General features: G+C 39.3%; 1 protein-coding gene across 6 annotated transcripts in view; it reads right to left on the bottom strand.

The window, feature by feature from the left end:
- Positions 1-16,937, bottom strand: part of syt1a (synaptotagmin Ia) — a 209,581-nt gene that overhangs the window by 53,611 nt on the left and 139,033 nt on the right. For 4 of the 6 annotated variants that reach the window (XM_084711478.1, XM_084711476.1, XM_084711479.1 and 1 more), the window contains one exon: positions 1,214-1,414. In XM_084711478.1, coding sequence (XP_084567604.1) covers positions 1,214-1,385 — 172 coding nt within the window. In that variant the 5' untranslated portion in view covers positions 1,386-1,414. Of the gene's footprint in view, positions 1-1,213; positions 1,415-14,973; positions 15,201-16,937 lie in introns of those variants that run through there. The other 2 variants (XM_084711475.1, XM_084711474.1) reach the window with 2 other exon arrangements.

Below are 16,937 nucleotides of genomic sequence, written 5' to 3' on the forward strand. Positions count from 1 at the left end.
TCATAACATAATTTAGTAAGATAATTCCTTCTGAGGCACTCAGAGAATGAAATACTTGAATTTGTTTTTGCCTCAAGTGATATAAAATGAAAGATGCAGTAAAAGAAAATGTGTTTACCAGATTCACTGGAAGTCTTTGGTCAAGGGTAACACTGACGTTTTTACGTGCGTCAGCAACAAAAGTTGACTCACGACCACAGCTGAATCATTTTTGACTCACGGTTACACTGGAATCACACTGAATGGCTTCATCTTTGATGGATTCATTTTGAATCGGAGGAAGTGTAATTACAGGCGCATCACATGTAGGTGCGAGGCTGGTGAAAAACAACATCGATGAAAGGTGTGACACCTGCACACCAGTGTATTTTTGAGATATTCAATGTATTTATGTCTTTGTACTCCCAGATGACTGTACTAATGCTTGAATTTTCATTGCATGACGCTTGAATTTTTGTTCATCTCCCTTAAAAACACATCTGTAATCATGGAGCCCATCAGCCGAACAACAAAACTCTGCCATGATAACCAGACATTTTTGATTTGATGAAGATCTCGCGGGGATTGAAACAATGTCTGTTTAGATTATTGTTGTGATCTGGAGTTAGATGATTTGTTATTTATCACTGCATCCATCTTAATAAATGCATAAATGCAATAAACTGGCATAAAGCCGTCCATGTTCAGTTTGTTACTGTTAGTGAGGTATAACACATTATTTTCTTTCCATTTTTAAAGAAGAGTGTTTCTTTTGATTTGCTTCATATGTGTATGCTTTGTTATTGTCTACAAACCAATAATTTGACTAAATGATCTGGATAAAACACTCAATGTGGTTATTGTATTTAAAGTTGTCAAACACCGCAACTATTTTCATTGTGAATCATTCTGCCAAATATTTTTTTGACTGACCGATTCAGTGTTTTGTCTACAAAACAACAGAAAGTATGAACAGAACAACAGAAGCATTTCAAATGTCCAGAATCCAAAGTGGCATCTTTAAACTGCTATTTGTCCAACCAACAGTCAATATATTGACTTTACAAGCATAGAAGAACAGGAAACCAACAAATATTTGAGTTTTGGCATTGTTGCTTAATGGATGACTTAAATAATTAGTTAGTCAAAATGGTTGCTGCTTAACTTTTCTTGGTCGATTAATCAATAAACTGAACAGTCCCAGTCTTGTAGCAGGGAAAGTAGATACACTTACATGGGATTTTGTTCAGCTCATTCATGAACTTGTCCTTCAGCTTGGAAAAGGCCTCATCCTTCTCACCGGTGCCCGGGCCGGCCATGTTGGTGGTGTTGGAGCCAGCCGTGGCAGAGGAGGCGGTGGTGGGCTCGGGCGCCGCCGCCAGCGCTTCCCTTCGACTCTCACTCATCGTGGCGATGCTGGGAAGCCAGGCAGATGCTGGACAAGAGGAGAAAGAGAAAGGCGACACGGAGTGAGTTAGATTTTTTTTCCGCCGCTGTGATAGATGCATGTCAGAGGCAGCGACGCTCGCCTTGTCAGATGACTGAGTTGACGCAGACCGTGTGAGCAGCTGCTGGCTCAGCCTGGGTAAACATCAGCTGGGGTCCAGAATGAATTGGCCAGCTCGTTGAATTCAGAACAAAGCTACTCACTCATTGCTTAAACTCCAGATTAGCATCACAGAAGAGAGATAAAATGATTATTTATTACTCTAACACAGCACAGGCAGTAAATCTTAACACTGCTACTGTCTTAATTATAATTATGTATCTTTACAAGTCAACCTGAAATATACAGTAAATGCAGAAAACATTACTCATCCACTATCTTATCACACCCTGCTCTTTGTACACAACAGGTGTATTTACTTTACATTCAGGTCCTTTGTGATGGAGAAGAAGGAAACAATGTATTGCTTATGTTAGTAAGTGCTTCGTGTGTGTCTAATTGTGTGCACCGTATATGTGGATGCACTCATGTGTCCATGCATGTGCACTGCTGTGTAATGTGCTGTATACTGCAGCGGCCTCATCCTTGAACATGTTAGTCATCACCTCACTCTCGCTGTGGGAGGTTGGTTCCACATGAAGTTTCCATTTCAATGCTGCCTCAGGAAAACAGGGCGACACGGTTACAATATATTACCATGACAATAAAGAATCTATGGCTTTATGCTGTTCTAAATATACTCCACACACTGAGCAGGAACTTGTTATGCTTGTAGTTCAAAAATTAAACAGTCTATGTATTATTTGTTGTTATAATAAATTGCAGACGATATATATTAAGTCCCCCATGTTCAGAAAAGAGTAAAGCAGCCAAAATAGCAAGTTGGAGCCATAGACACACACAGACTACATCTGTCATATCTGATCAAATTGTTGCAGATTAATTGTTTTTCAGTGCATTAATCGATTAATTGACTTATTTACATCAGCTCTAGAAGAATAAAGATAGAATAAAGCAAATTGTGTAATCAAGTATGGAGTGGAAAACACCATAAATTAGTTTGACCTTTTTTGTGCCTAAGACAGCATGTGTGACATTTAGAGGCTGAAAAGCATCTAAAATATGTATTAAAACGTATGAAATTTTTAAACTAAGTGTTTTAAAGAAGTAACAACAATGATGTCAGTTACTGTAAGTTTACGCAAACATCTTTCTTTGGTTTTGCAGTAGGACTTAGTATCATGACACACGACTGTCGGGCAAAGCTGCAGTGCCGTGACAAGTCTACTGCAGATGGGAACTATTTATTGTCCTCTCTTCCTGTGCAGATTGTAATTTGGCTCTGTCACCATAGCAATCAAAGAGGATAATGGCAGACTAAAGTTGTAGAGTTTTTCCACTAGTGCACAGTGAAGGTTGATGGCCTAATTCTTCTCCTTTGCCACAGTGCAGTGCTCATTAAACTCATATTTTCCCCATTTACAGCATTGTTTCATAAAGGGCATTGCACTGGTGCAGGTAGGCAGACTTTGAAAGGTTTCTATGTAATTGAAAAATCTAAATGTAACCCTCAGAATGGCCTCCAATGATATCCGTTTCTAAACCTCAAAGAGCTGAGAACAAAACGCGGCGGCAATTCATCCTAATATAATCTTTAACGACATGAAGGAAAAGAGAGCTTCAGAGAGCTTAAGTCCAATTCATGTTTCTTTGAATATACAAAATTAGGTTTGCGAAAGCAGCGAGGCAATTTAGACTGAATTACAGCAGAGATACCAAGTGCCTTCTAAATGTTTGTGCTTCTCAGATACAGTTTAGCTGCATCTGGACACTTCTGGGGACACATTCTTTGGTTGTTTCAAATCTAGAAAAATAGGGTTGCAATTGTTTTCATTATCTATTAATCTTTCGACTATTTTCATGACTAATCGATTTGTTTACAAAATGTCAAAAAAAATGCCTGAATTGACAGTAACAGTCAAAAACCCAAAGACTTTTCATTTACCATCATATAAGACAAAGAAAAACAGCAAATCCTCACAGAGGATGGAGCCAGTAAATGTTTGACATACATGTTTGCAAGAAAAATGACTGAAGCAATTCATCAATTAACAAAGTAGCTTTCAACTAATTTTCTTTCAATTGATTAATCTTTTGCAGCTCTATAAGACAGAAGTTATTTTTAGCTGCATAATATTTTTTTATGGAGAAAACAAAGCATCTATGATCTACTGGATCACTCGCTTCACTGGAGTAGTTGTGTAACAGCATATTCCCTTGTTTACTTTACTCTGACTGAAGTTGGTGGAGGAGGGAAGTTAATTTCTTATTCTTTGTGTTCTTCAAGCTCGAGATTTCCCAGCTGATCTGGGAATTCGGTCTGGCAACTTTCCAGCAACAACCCTGTTTCTATAAAATCTAGGTTATCTCAGCAGCTGTTGAGACGGGCGCCAGCGACAACCACAGTCAGTGGGTTTTATCAACTAAGTACAAATATTGTGCAATATTGATTGGCCATCACACACATTAAGGATCGTTCTTGGGAAACTTGGAGGAAAATACCTGCATTTATTTCAAGCGGTTGCCTGGTAGTCGAATGCAAGAGGCAATAGAGATAAGGCAGACTATGAAACGACATTTTCCCAGTCATCGCCACAAATGTAAATAATCCAACTCTCAAATCCATTTGGGCAAAGAAGTTATTTAGAAATTATTTAGATCTTCCATCTAAATAACTCCAACTTCATTTTAAGTGGTAACAATATTTAGAATGTTTTCACCACTTCACTTTGCCATCAGACAGCCTTTTGTCCAAAGTCCCAAGACGCCATTGGCAAAACCTGTAATTTCAGCTTGCAGAACATGCCTCAGTTGGTTGATTTGTTTGCATTATTGTGTGCTTTGGGTATTTTAAAAAGTTAGTTTGGATTCACCAAAGTCACACAATAACACAAACAAACTAACCAATCAAGGCAGCTATAGACAAAACACTTCCCTTGTTCGACAAGGTAAAATTAATGATTTTGCTTAAAGAGTTGGGTTGGTTTGAAGAGAGTGATATTTGGTTCATACACCAGCAGCTTCCTGTCAGAAAAGGCAATCTGGCAACAAAGTAAAGTGGTGAAAATATTCTAAATATAGTGTACACTTAAACTGATATTGATATTTTAGGTGGGCTTTGCTGCTGACCCTGTCTACAGCAGAACATGGTGTAGCTTCCATGCAGGTGTAGGTAATACACTGACTATTGATAAAAAATCCAAACTATCCCTTTTACGATATTGTTCGGGCCAAAGCAATAGGTTCTGTATATCTACCAAAGAGCAGTAAATATCACTACTTTGTCTTATATCATAATACAGCTGGCGGACGTTTGATCTGTACATCAAGCAAACATACTTTCTTTGAAAGTGAATAACAATCAAAAACAAAAAATAGTAATATCAAGGATGTCAAACATGTAGTGATACTGTTCCACCACAAGAATATATATGGAGAATAACATACTGCACGTATAATTTTCAGCAGTTCAACGGAAAATAAATCTAACAAAGGCTCATGTTTCCACACCTAAATCGATACTTATGTCTCTTTGTGAACAGAATACCAACGCTGACATTACATTATGTGTTAGGACATTACACGGTGTATAACAGCAATCGCTCAGGGAGACACATACGGAGAATACAGAACATCAAAGAACCAGAGGCAATACGATTATTCAAATTCAAATACAAACACCGGCTGGAGAGGAAGCAGGGAGAACCTAATATTGGCGTAATCCCTAACACATTTACCGGAGCCTCAGTCCTGACCAGCCAGAAAATGAAGTAAACTGGTTTTGCTGTTGGCTTGAACATCAAGAGCCTAAATGTTTTCACAGCTTTTAAGTATATAATCTATACTCTCAGATGAACATATATGTAAAGCTGAATAGAAAACTGTATCGTGACTCATCACATCCAGTTTTCTTTCCTGTTTCCTTAGTGGAAAAATCTAATTACAGGATTTAATTATTATAGGCTAATTTACTGTGGGTTCGTAAATCCCAGTTTTAAGAAAACAAGACTTTGTAAACAGAAGTCACACAGAATAACAAGCAGCTTTCTAATTAAACAGACTTTGATAAGCTATCATTCCTCCAGGTCAGATTTATTTGCAGTAGCGCTGACAAACAAATCTCATTATCTGCACAGAATCTTAAAACAGCTTTCAATCTTTTTTCTGCTCATCAAAATGATGACATATAAAGTGCATAAATACTATTCAGAATCTATAACCAATTCTACATTTCTTGATAAGACTGAATTTATCTCAGTTACAGACAATTTACAGAGAAACAGTAGAAAACTTAGATTGTGATTTGATAAATAACCCCATTGGTGGCAGGCCTTTGGACAGACAGCCCATTATTCTGAAACACCAACAGTCTAATTATGAGCCAGACCAAAAGTCAAACGGCCATTGCTTCAAAAATACCAGCCGCATATAACTTACATAACACATTTAACTTACGTAACATACATTACACAACTTATGTACTTGTATTAACATAAACCGTGATCTTTTCCTAAACCTAATGAAGTAGTTTTTTTGCTCAAACCTGACCAAATTGTGACCATTTCACAAGGTTAACCACGATTTTATTGTTGACAGCATGACAATGACTATTGTTACCACGATGACAAAGGTCACCTGACGTTTACTTGTCAAAATACCCTACTGGGGCTCTCACATCAAGGACCCGGGCCTAAATCCAAGGATACTTAACACCAAAGTCACCTTTGTTTGATTAGTGTGATCACTGAACCACACTTGGACTTGGATTTAATTTCTTGATCCATGCTCGTGTCCACTTGAAAAGGCGGTCTCTAGTATGGTTCATGTTTACTCGGGCACGGTTTGCATCAGGTGTGAAAACTACCGTACCTAAAACCAAAGAAGGACGCTCTGCTTGGTTCCAGACTTTGGTATCTAGTCTATTAAAGCCTAAGGGAGACGCATGGAGGAGGACACTAAAAGCCAACATATTGACATTGGCCATTGACACTGACCTTTGATGAAGAAAAAAAATGAAAGAACACACTTCAATGAATAATCCCATATGCTTCAATAGAATTGGCACCAATGCCTAGAGCATAGAGTGTTCTGTAGTGACGTAATGTCACTTCCTACCTTTTTGGTTTCCTTGACGTAAACGAGGAAGTGGGCTGCCTTTGGGATGTGATTGGCAGGCTTTTCTAGACCATAGCAACAACACAAACAAATGTTGTGTAGGTGATGATGCAAGTGTACTTGGGCAATCAAAATTGCGCGTGTTACGAAGCAGTTGTGTGTTGTCGGAGCAACAATTGTTTTTAGGATTAAAGGCTCTTTGACAAATGGGCTTTTGGTCCAACGGGACATTTTTTGGAATAATGAGCAGTCCCCACCCCATTTTAGGCAGCTAAACAACTTCTTAGTAAATCCTGGATTACTTCCAAGTCTACAACATGCTGTTATACCAAAGCCCATTGTTAAAGTCCACCACTGAGGAAATAAAACAAAGAGAGGCAGAAACTCAGGCTGCTGATGTTCTGCCACCAGCGAGCAAGGCTCGGCAGTGGCCAATTAAGCTGGCCAGCAGTGGCAGAGTCGCTAGCTGGGACAATTAACGTTAGAGCCACCAGAAACCAGCAGGTTGAGTTGACTGGTTGCAAGAAATTAAGTCACCTGTGGTCCAGCTTAGGAGAAGTGCCAGTGTGTGAGTGACAGCAGGGTGTTGAAATGGTCTTATGAAAAAAAAAAAAAAAGAAACAGGAAAAATACCTGACAACCACTGTAGTGCATATGGTTTAACCAGGCACTCCAGTTAATGCAACTGGTGTGCCGACAACGCCAGTCAAGGATCATATCCTGGCACTGCCCTTGCTACTCCAACTAGTTGGACAGGTTGCATGTACAGTACTGAGAATGAAAAGATCTAAGGCCGTAGAAATTAAGTTCCTCGGCAAAAAGTGATATAAAAAAGTGGCTTCAGATTCACATGTGTAGGAGGAGACACATGGCAATGTATAATTGGCAATGACAAGGAATGTTAGAGGAGAAAAAAGAAAGACATCTGTTGCCAAGAGAAGAGAATAAGCATGCGATTCTAACATAAAGTATCTGTGGTTGTATGGCCAGTGATGTAGTAATACTGAAATACTGTTTCTAACTTGGTGAGCTGGCTGCTACAGTAGCAGTAGATAGGTAGCAAAGCTAAAACAGTTTGAATGGCTGGTTGATGATTCATTGTCTTGCCTGCACCTTTGCAGCCACATTTAATAACTGCTCAGCTGTCAGGGGCTAAAAGAGTATGAGTTATGTAGACTGTATCTGTCAGCCAAACTAAAAAACACGATATGGAGATTAGAGGATAACAAAAACACAAAAAAAAGGAATTCTCTGTTTTATTTGGCCTGTTTTAACTTCTCTGATGTTATTTTCCAGACGTTGCAACATTAATAATCAAGTGAGAAATTAGTATCATTCTTGAAAGTGATATTTATTATCGTACATGTAGGCAATGACTGAAAAAGGCTGACATTCATCTCCTTTCACAGATCGCTTATAAAATAACAGCTATTTGAATTTTCAGTTGATTCATTTATATACTGTATATTCGGTGCCACCCACGTTTCTTTTCTAATCCTGCTTTTATATCATATATCACCTGGGTGATACTTGTAAATGGGATACAAATTTGCAGACGTATGACTGCTTTTATTTTGTCTTAGGGTTACAAAGTGGGTTTCATCCTGTTTAACTAAAAGCCATGTTGTTGAATTAACTGTGAGTGCATTTACGTTAGTATCCTTGCTTTGAAGTAATTCTGTTTTTGATTATATTCTTGATATGAAACATGACAAATATATCCCTGCATAAATGATCATGTCCTGGAAAAAGTCTGGATCCAGATTGTATATCCAGGGGTCTCATCCAGGTTTCTGACGTCAAGATAAGCTGTTCACATGCTCAAAACGTAAGCTAACTTGGATACTCCTGATCAAGTATGCATATAAAGCCCTCCATCATAGCCTTATTGGACTTTGAGGATTACATATAACTGTAAAAATGTCACATCAGTACAGAAACTCCACTAAACTGAAAGAATTATGTTGCTTTAGCTCAGTTTAACCAAGGTTAAATCGTTAAGTTTACACCGAACTCAGCAAATAAAAGCAAGTATGACTGAGTTGCTAGCATGAGGTGGTATTCAAAATCACTTCATGCTTGCCAGCTGCTGCTTCCCAACATACTGTGAAAGCATGATATCACCGCACTCTCCAGTTGTGATTTTAACACTTAGCTAACACTTGTTTAACAACATCTTTGTCTGTCACCAACAGATATTTTCGAGACATGTCATGTGGCTTACCACTGCAGAGAGCACTTCCAAAAAAAATCAGAAAAAAATACAGCACCTAGTGTGAAAATTAAACCTATAATCAAAGCAAGAAAAACATGATTCATTTAAGATGATTTAACTTCAGGTAAAGAGTGGCAATGAACCTGTGAACAAATCAGCCATTGGTTACCTCGGCCCTCTCAACCTCCCCCTTTGTTGCACGGACGCCTACGCATGTCCATGTTCGCTCAGCCTCCCTTTGGTCTCCCTTTGAAACGCTGCAAGGTTAGTGTGGGGGCTGAGCCATTGAGAGGCACGCTTGGCAATGACAGAGATACTTCAACACAGGCGAGGACTTTTAGGGAGCATAATGATGCTCTGCGGAGTGCCTGTGGGAGGCTTCTTCTATAGAAAAAGAATCGATCATGCCCCGAGCGGGGGGGCGTACATAGGCTTTCACTCAATAGTTCCAAGTGAGCTTATGTCTGAAGTGAGGGACAGAAATGCAAACAAGGTGCATGTCCAAAATGTGTAATACGTGGGGAGCTACATCTTGAAGAGACAATAATTAGCCTAAAGAATTCAGCAGACAGTGGGCGCAAATTCATGTAGTGACACAATTCCGATGAATTAGACCTTTCAGATATGCAGAATGAGACACGCATCTGAATGAAATAATGTTGAAAGCTTTTGCATTGTATAATTTTTCTTAAGGTAAGGCTGGTGCTTCTGAATCTGTGAAACAAAATGTCAAATAGAAGACAACCAAATGTGAGCAGTGTGAGTGGGGGGGCCACCTATGGAGTCTGTTATGCCCCTCGCGTCAGGCCTGGCAAAGATGAAACATTAATTCAGCCCATATTTGCACCTTAATGACTACTTGTCCATTCAAGCACAAGATGACAACTTCTGTATTATCTTCACTGTCTGCAGTACCTCACAGCACGCAGTCCACTTGAAGAGCCTCGTCTCATTTAGAGTGGATCAGGCCTTATTTGTCTTGAAACCTGAGAGCGGTGTTGAACTTCTTCCCTTTCCGCCGGCTGTCATCGCCATGTAATCATACTGTATATCCACCGCAAAGCCAAGTTAATATCTGCCATGTCACTGTTACGACCCACTTGGAAGACAGCCTTAAAAAAACGTTTTTGCACAAAATGGCTGTGCTTTCCTCTGTAGAGTCACACTGCAGCACACCCTTTTCATTCCAATAACAAAGTTTCACATTAAATGGATAGTTTAGATTGATTGAAGTGGGGGTGTGTGACGTAGTCAGCGTATTAGTTACAGTAATTGCTGTAAAAACTGCTGTGAAATCAAGCAACTTACGAACTTGGACAGTGTCAGCCACAACATGTATTTAAGCCACTTGAGAAAGGTCAAAGAAGAAAATGAAACAAAACAAAAAATCAATATCAGTTTAAGTGTGAGCTACATTTACAATATTTTCACTGCTTGCTGTCAGACAGCCTTTTCTGGTGGGAAAGTGCTGTTATATAAGACAAATATCGCTCCAACCAAACTCCACAGGCAAAATCAGTAACTTTACCTTGGAAAACATGGCAGTTGCTTACTGACCACTGCCTCCATGTGTTAGTCTGTTTTGCGTAGTTGTGTGACTCCTGTGTTTAAAAAGGTCAGTTCAGATTCACCAAAGTCACACAAAAACACAAACAAACTAAACGGTCAAGGCAGCAGTAAACCAGCAACTATGTACTGCAAAGTAAAACATTATAATTTCTCCTATAGAGTTTGGTTGGTTTTGAGAAAGCAATATTAGGTTTATATAACAACTGTTTCCTGTCAGAAAAGGCTGTCAAGCTGTACCATTTTTAACTGGCTCAAATACTTTCTGTTATTGACCCTCTCCTCACTGCTTTTCCTGACTGGGACAACCAAACTATAGACTGACTATCAAAAAGTTCCTCATACAAATACAAATATCAGACTAAAAGAACTGACTGTAAATTTGATCTAAAGACAAATATAAATTCGTGTATCAGCTGATCTAACTTATTCTTCCAGTACACTGCAGCATACAATACACCGCTTGTTTCCTTCTCTTTTACTCCAATCATCTCTTTGGAGGTGTGCCGCTCAGGTGTAAAACCCCAACCCAATTACAGGGCCGCCAGATGGCCCAGCAGGTCCCCAGCCGCAGTGGCGATGCTGGCGCACATCTCCCTCCTATCACCTCTCTCTTTCTCCATCTATCTCCTGTGCTCTCTCTTTCTAACTGGGTCAGTTCTCTTGCTTTCCAACCCCCCTCTATCCTTCCTGCTATCTCCTCCATCATCGTCCTTTCATGTTTTTTTACCACCTCCCCTGGTCTCCCCCACCACTGATTCTTTTCTCCCCAACCTGGGCAGTCGCAACACCATTAACACGACTTTTTCTACAGAGTGAAAAGGAAAAAGGATAGATTAAAAGCTAAGATGGTTGTTTCTTGAGTTCAGATATGGACAGCATGTTGGTGTCACGTGGACTGCTCTGCTCCCCACTGGTTCCAGTTTTGGCCAGCTTTCTCAGTGTGCTGGGTGTGACATCTCATGCTGTTTGAGGAAGTGATAAAGCTGCCAAATGCAGCCCAACCCAGGGCTAATGCGGTCCATTCTGTCTTCAAATTCGATATATTCTAGAGATCACAGCCGACTGTACAGTACAGTAAGAAGAGCATGACACATGGGCGGCTTTTTGCCAATATCACTTCCCTCTTGTCATTTTATTGGGTTTCATGAGTTAATCACCCAGTAAATCACCAATTAAACCCATTTTATCAAGAATTATCTGCTAATTATCACAAAATGATTTGGCAGTTGTTATATGTCAGCCTAATTTAAACCAATTGACTACATGTATGCACAGACCCCACAGTAAAAAGGGATAGAGTCCATTTGAAAGAGCTCATCATCTACATGTACAGAATGGTTATCTTGGTAGAGACAGCCTGCACATTCTGCATAATTGGGATTGGTAAGTCATCATTTCTTAGCCTGAAGCTTATTAAAATTAAGATCAAACAGAAGCATGTTTTTAAAGCCATCTCCTGCAATTATGGCTATTTTTTAATGTTGCCCACAAGGGAAAAATCTGTATTTCTATGTGGTTCATGATTCTGGAAAAAACAGGATTATTAATGAAAAAGTAAAACAACAAGAGAAAGACTATACATATATCCAAATATATATATATAGAAAATAAATACACTACAACAACCTCATGTACACACATAATGGATATATTGGCAAAAATGGAAAAAAGATTAAAAATAAATATCAATATACAAGAATATAAGTAGAGTATTATCTAGCAGTAATATACTATCATAGGTACACTGCACTATTAATAGCTGCCCACAATATGAAAGTGATCGAGTCATCCTCAGTAGTTCTTCTGCTCCTGATAACGACAACAACAAAAATATATTCAATATTAACTTGAAGGTAAAATGAAAGTATACAGTGGTGCTAAACTATATTATGATGCACACTGTAGGGCTGGGACATGCACTGTAATTCTATAAATACTGTGATTAAACATTACGATTTATTGTGTTTTTTGTTTGTGTTTTTTTCCAAAACTAATGCACATCACATGACAGTCAGCCTTTCTGAATGCTACATTTAGCCATTTCTTGCTCATCGAACTAGTGCTATACACTTTTTAGAACTAAATTTTGAGTTTGAGTTTTGACCCTTTGAGGCTGCTGTAGCTCTCCAGTGTGGAGAAGTAGATTGAGTAAAAAAATGTGAAGTCAGCACCTATTAATTTATTTCCACATATCAGAGAAAATATATGCCTTGAAGTACGAGCACACGTTACGTGATTCATGTGAAGTAAAATGGATAATCTGTGATTCTTTCACTTTTATTTTATCATCTACTTTGTTTAACCCAGTACAGCACTACATATTTTTTTTCTTCATAAAATGTTCAGATAAATTTAAGGATTATGTATTCCTTTATTGGTGAAAATGTTCTGTATTTCTGCGATCAAATCATTGAGTAAGGCTAATCCAAGTGAAGTAAGGTTCATTTTAAATGTCACTGGATACAAAAGAATTCTGTGTCAATGAAACTGATGTCAAATTTAATAATCTAAAATTGCAATACTGAGATCACCACTCAGAGGCTGAACTTCAAATCTCTGCCATTTAAAGACAGAGAGTTATTCAAAGAGACTGTTGCGTTTTTGACTTTTTAAACAGGAAGAGACTAATAGTGGCATAAATGTTTCGTCAAAGACGAATTAAAAAGCACAGAGAGACACACAAATACTGCCGTAGTGCAGGGATCAATAGTCTGGATCAATAGGGAAGTGCTTTGACTAAACAAGCAAACGAAGACTCTGCTCCTGAGTCTCGGGCAAATACAGGAGCCAGACATAAGAGCGCATATTTTAATCCAGAATAAGTGGTTCATACTCCCTTTATAACAATAAAATGTTAATGAAGTCATATTATGTGCTTTCTCACACTTAGGAGTCTTGATCATTTACCAGTGAACAGTTGCTCAGAGGTTTTAAACCATTTGCACGTTTGATCACATGTCAGAATATGAGAATTCCTGCAGTTTAAGATAATCACCAGAAAAATATTTTGTTTATCTAGATGAAGTCAAACTGTCACTAAAAATCATTGCAAGGACACATTTTTGATCCAAAGGGGGCACTAATAGTGTAATTACAATAAATGACACAGATAAAAACTCTTTAAAGCAAATTAAAGCTTGTGTTTGCATGCATAATAGAGTGCTGCATCAAACAATTAACACCATTATATTGAACTGGGGACACATTCAGCAGATTAATTTGAATTTTTAAAGTAATTCCACGCTTTATAGACCATTTAATTATCCAGCTATAACTCATCTTTATTGATTAAATTTCTTTCCTTCTTGTGGCATCAATATTGCATGTAGAAGAACAAGTGCCCACCAGGTCTGGCCTTAGTCGCCCATACCATCAAGATAATGGCAGTAACATCTGGCAGTATTTTATTTGCTGGAGAGTTAAGATTTAAGTGATTTTGTTCTAGGCTGTAGCATGCCTGGATTAAAAATAACTTCTTTTTCATGAAAACATCTCTGTCTTTTCATTGCTGTATTTTAGAATCTGGATCAATTTATGCTTCTAGGGGATAATGGGCAAATCTTAACAAAGGAACAACAACAAAAAAACATTTTACTTCTGAAATAGTCATTATTTTCACTCCCATTAGAAGTAAACTTAATAATAAGGGGTTGAGTCGAGTGGACTGGTAAGTATTTGTTGAATAGTGTCTTAATGGCAACAAGGCAGATAAGGGGGAAAAAGGCCATTAAAGAAACAGTTCCACCCAATAATTAAAAAAATATGTATTTTCCTCTGGCCTGTAGAGCTGTTTATGCATCTTTTGATGCAAGTTGCAGAGTTTTGGAGATACCTGCTGTACATGATTTCCGGCACCTGTACGAACCCTGACTACAGGTAAGAGCGTATCTTTGATTTCAGGTGAACTGTCCCTTTAACAAAAGTGTAAGCCAGGAGCTGGCTTACTTTGTGCACATAAACGTAACTAATGAGTCTGCAGGGTCACTGTAGTAGAAACAGCAATCCATCCGTGAATCCTCAACCTGCACCTCGGATGAACTCCAGATCCTACTGTGCTCCCCGTTTCCCCCTCGCTCTCTTTCCTGCCTTTGTTCATTTTCCATCAAAGAAAATCACCAGCAGTCAACCAGTGTCAGACCAATTGCTTTGCCATTGCTGCTTCACAAGAACAAGAAAAACTCAATTTTACGAAATAAACTGGCAGCAACGCACGTCAAATATCAAACCAATTCAGCCAAACAAACTGACAAGAACTTCAAAGAAAAACCTTGATGCAGGTAGAAAGCCTCACAGTGGACCAGAACTTTGGTAAAGTGGAAGAGGAGGACAGGAGTTAGTGAACTGACACATTAATTACTGCCTGCCAGTCAAGTATCCACCACCATTGGACGGCCACTCATTTGCCAGAAGGTAGTATTTCCAGACACTGTGGTCACACACATATACACAAAGCGTGGGGAGTCTCTTATGTATATAATAAGTCACGTAAATGATTGTCAGGTGAGCCGCCTGCAGTGAGCGGGGATAAGAGGAGGCTCAGAAGGCCCCGTGGCCACTTCCCCTTGTCCAGTGCAGCCTCTTTACTCACCTGAAGCCAATCTCAGGGGGTAATGGAACTGGAAAAAGTTATTAACCCCGCTTTGCAGCAAGGGCAGGACAGCTCTATTAAGCCAGCGCACAAAGATTCCTCCATTTTCAATTACTGCTTCCCAAGCACCGAGGAAAGTAAGAAAAAGCAGCCTTGTTGTCTGCCAGAGAGAAGGACTCAGGGGCCTCCAGATCCCAGCAGCTCTTATCATCTACTCTTGTTCCTCGCACAGCGTGGGTCTGACACACTCCCTGAGTTGTTGGTGGATACGTTCAGTCTATTTATATGACAAACATTGCGAAGCGGCACACCCCCTGGAAAATAGGTCTGTCAGCCGGGGGCTAAATGAGAGGCTGGGGAGTGAGTAGAAAGCATAGTGAAGTGCAGAGAAAGCCTGTTGGGGTCTTACATTTAGATGCTGAATCTGGCATTAAATCATGTTGCAATGATTCAAATCAATACTGAGACACAAAAAACATCCAAACGAGCTCTCTGTAGGCAGAAGCAAATAAAACAGACCTTCACAATTCAGCTTTTACACTAATCTGAGACTGATGCTACTGTGGCCTTTACTGGTGGACAATTCCCTGATCTGATCTGAGATTCAAAGATGAAAAGTTCTGCCTTTCTGCCGATGACATCTACATAATGAGTGAAAGCAGAGCACAGCATCCAACCATATGCAGTAAAATATTATTAGGGATGGGATGTTTCAGATTGTTATTGATGCACTTTCTCTACAAATTACTGGTATCGTTAAATGCAACTTCTTAGTTAGCACTTTGGTGTTAACAAACGGAGGCTGTGAAGACACATATAGGAACCTCATTGTTGCTATTGTATTATATTGCAGCTTAATAACTTAATGGATTCAGTTCAGTTGATTCTGCATGGTTCGGTCCAATTGGCGACAGTGGAAATGAAGTTTTTCCGTGCCACTGTCACAAAGTGCTTCGTCATGGTGGGAACTGTTGGGTCACTGTAAATAATACTGTAAAGACTACAGTCCAGACGTGCAATGCTTTCACCTGATGCTCAGCTCAGAGTTTTAGGTCAATTTACCTCAGATTCACCCTTCCAGGCAGTCGGAGGAGAAATGTGGGACCTTGGTTTGTTACTGATGTTTGGGCCTGATTATCTGGCAATGTGATGAGTTTACAGATCCAATCTTAAACCTCACAAACTGCTAACAGACTCATCAGGGCTGCCATGATAGGTTTCAAACATTCATTATTATTGTAATAAGGAGTTTAAATTTGGGTTACGTCAGTACTTTGCAAGTCTACAAGGAGACTGAAGCAGCTGAACAGCTGACAGTGTTGCCAAATGGCGGTAAACTTTATAGCCCTTGTGGCTAATGTTAGCTAGCATACAACTGTTGAGAGATATAAAAGCTGACAACCAGTAAACTGTGATGGTAGCCCAGCATTATAAGTAATATTATTAATAGATTGCATGCACAATTGTGGATATATGATTTAAAGACTACGAGTAGCTCATAAATAGTATAAAGATTACTTTGTAGTTCCCGCTGCACACCATTTTTCCACAATCGAAAAGCCTGCAGCAATGAAGAGAATAGTTGTAAGGATTACTCTAGTTTTTATTTCACCATTGAGCTTGTGTTTGTCCGTCAAATGTCCATTACTGACAAATTACCCACACATGATCTGGTGGGGATCTGTAATGGTCCACTGTTCCCCAGCCCCCATGTTTACTGGACAAACAACAGGGATCAAACACTATTGTTGGCTGGCTGACTTGCTCTGTTTTCCATCACGTTGGCAGATACAGTTTGAAGGAGCTTGAAAACTCACCTCCCACATTTAGCGACCCTTAGCCCTGGGTTGCGTGTTTAGTTGGCTGTGAGGCCGGAGGGGGCAGCAGCAGGGAGGTGGTTGAGGGTCGGGGCTAATATAGCAGCGCCTGGGGAGTCATGTCTGTTGGAATCAGCCTGATGTGGG

The sequence above is a fragment of the Lutjanus erythropterus genome, chromosome 22 (assembly GCF_056507025.1).
Source record: "Lutjanus erythropterus isolate fLutEry1 chromosome 22, fLutEry1.hap2, whole genome shotgun sequence".
Taxonomy (NCBI): Eukaryota; Metazoa; Chordata; class Actinopteri; order Lutjaniformes; family Lutjanidae; genus Lutjanus; species Lutjanus erythropterus.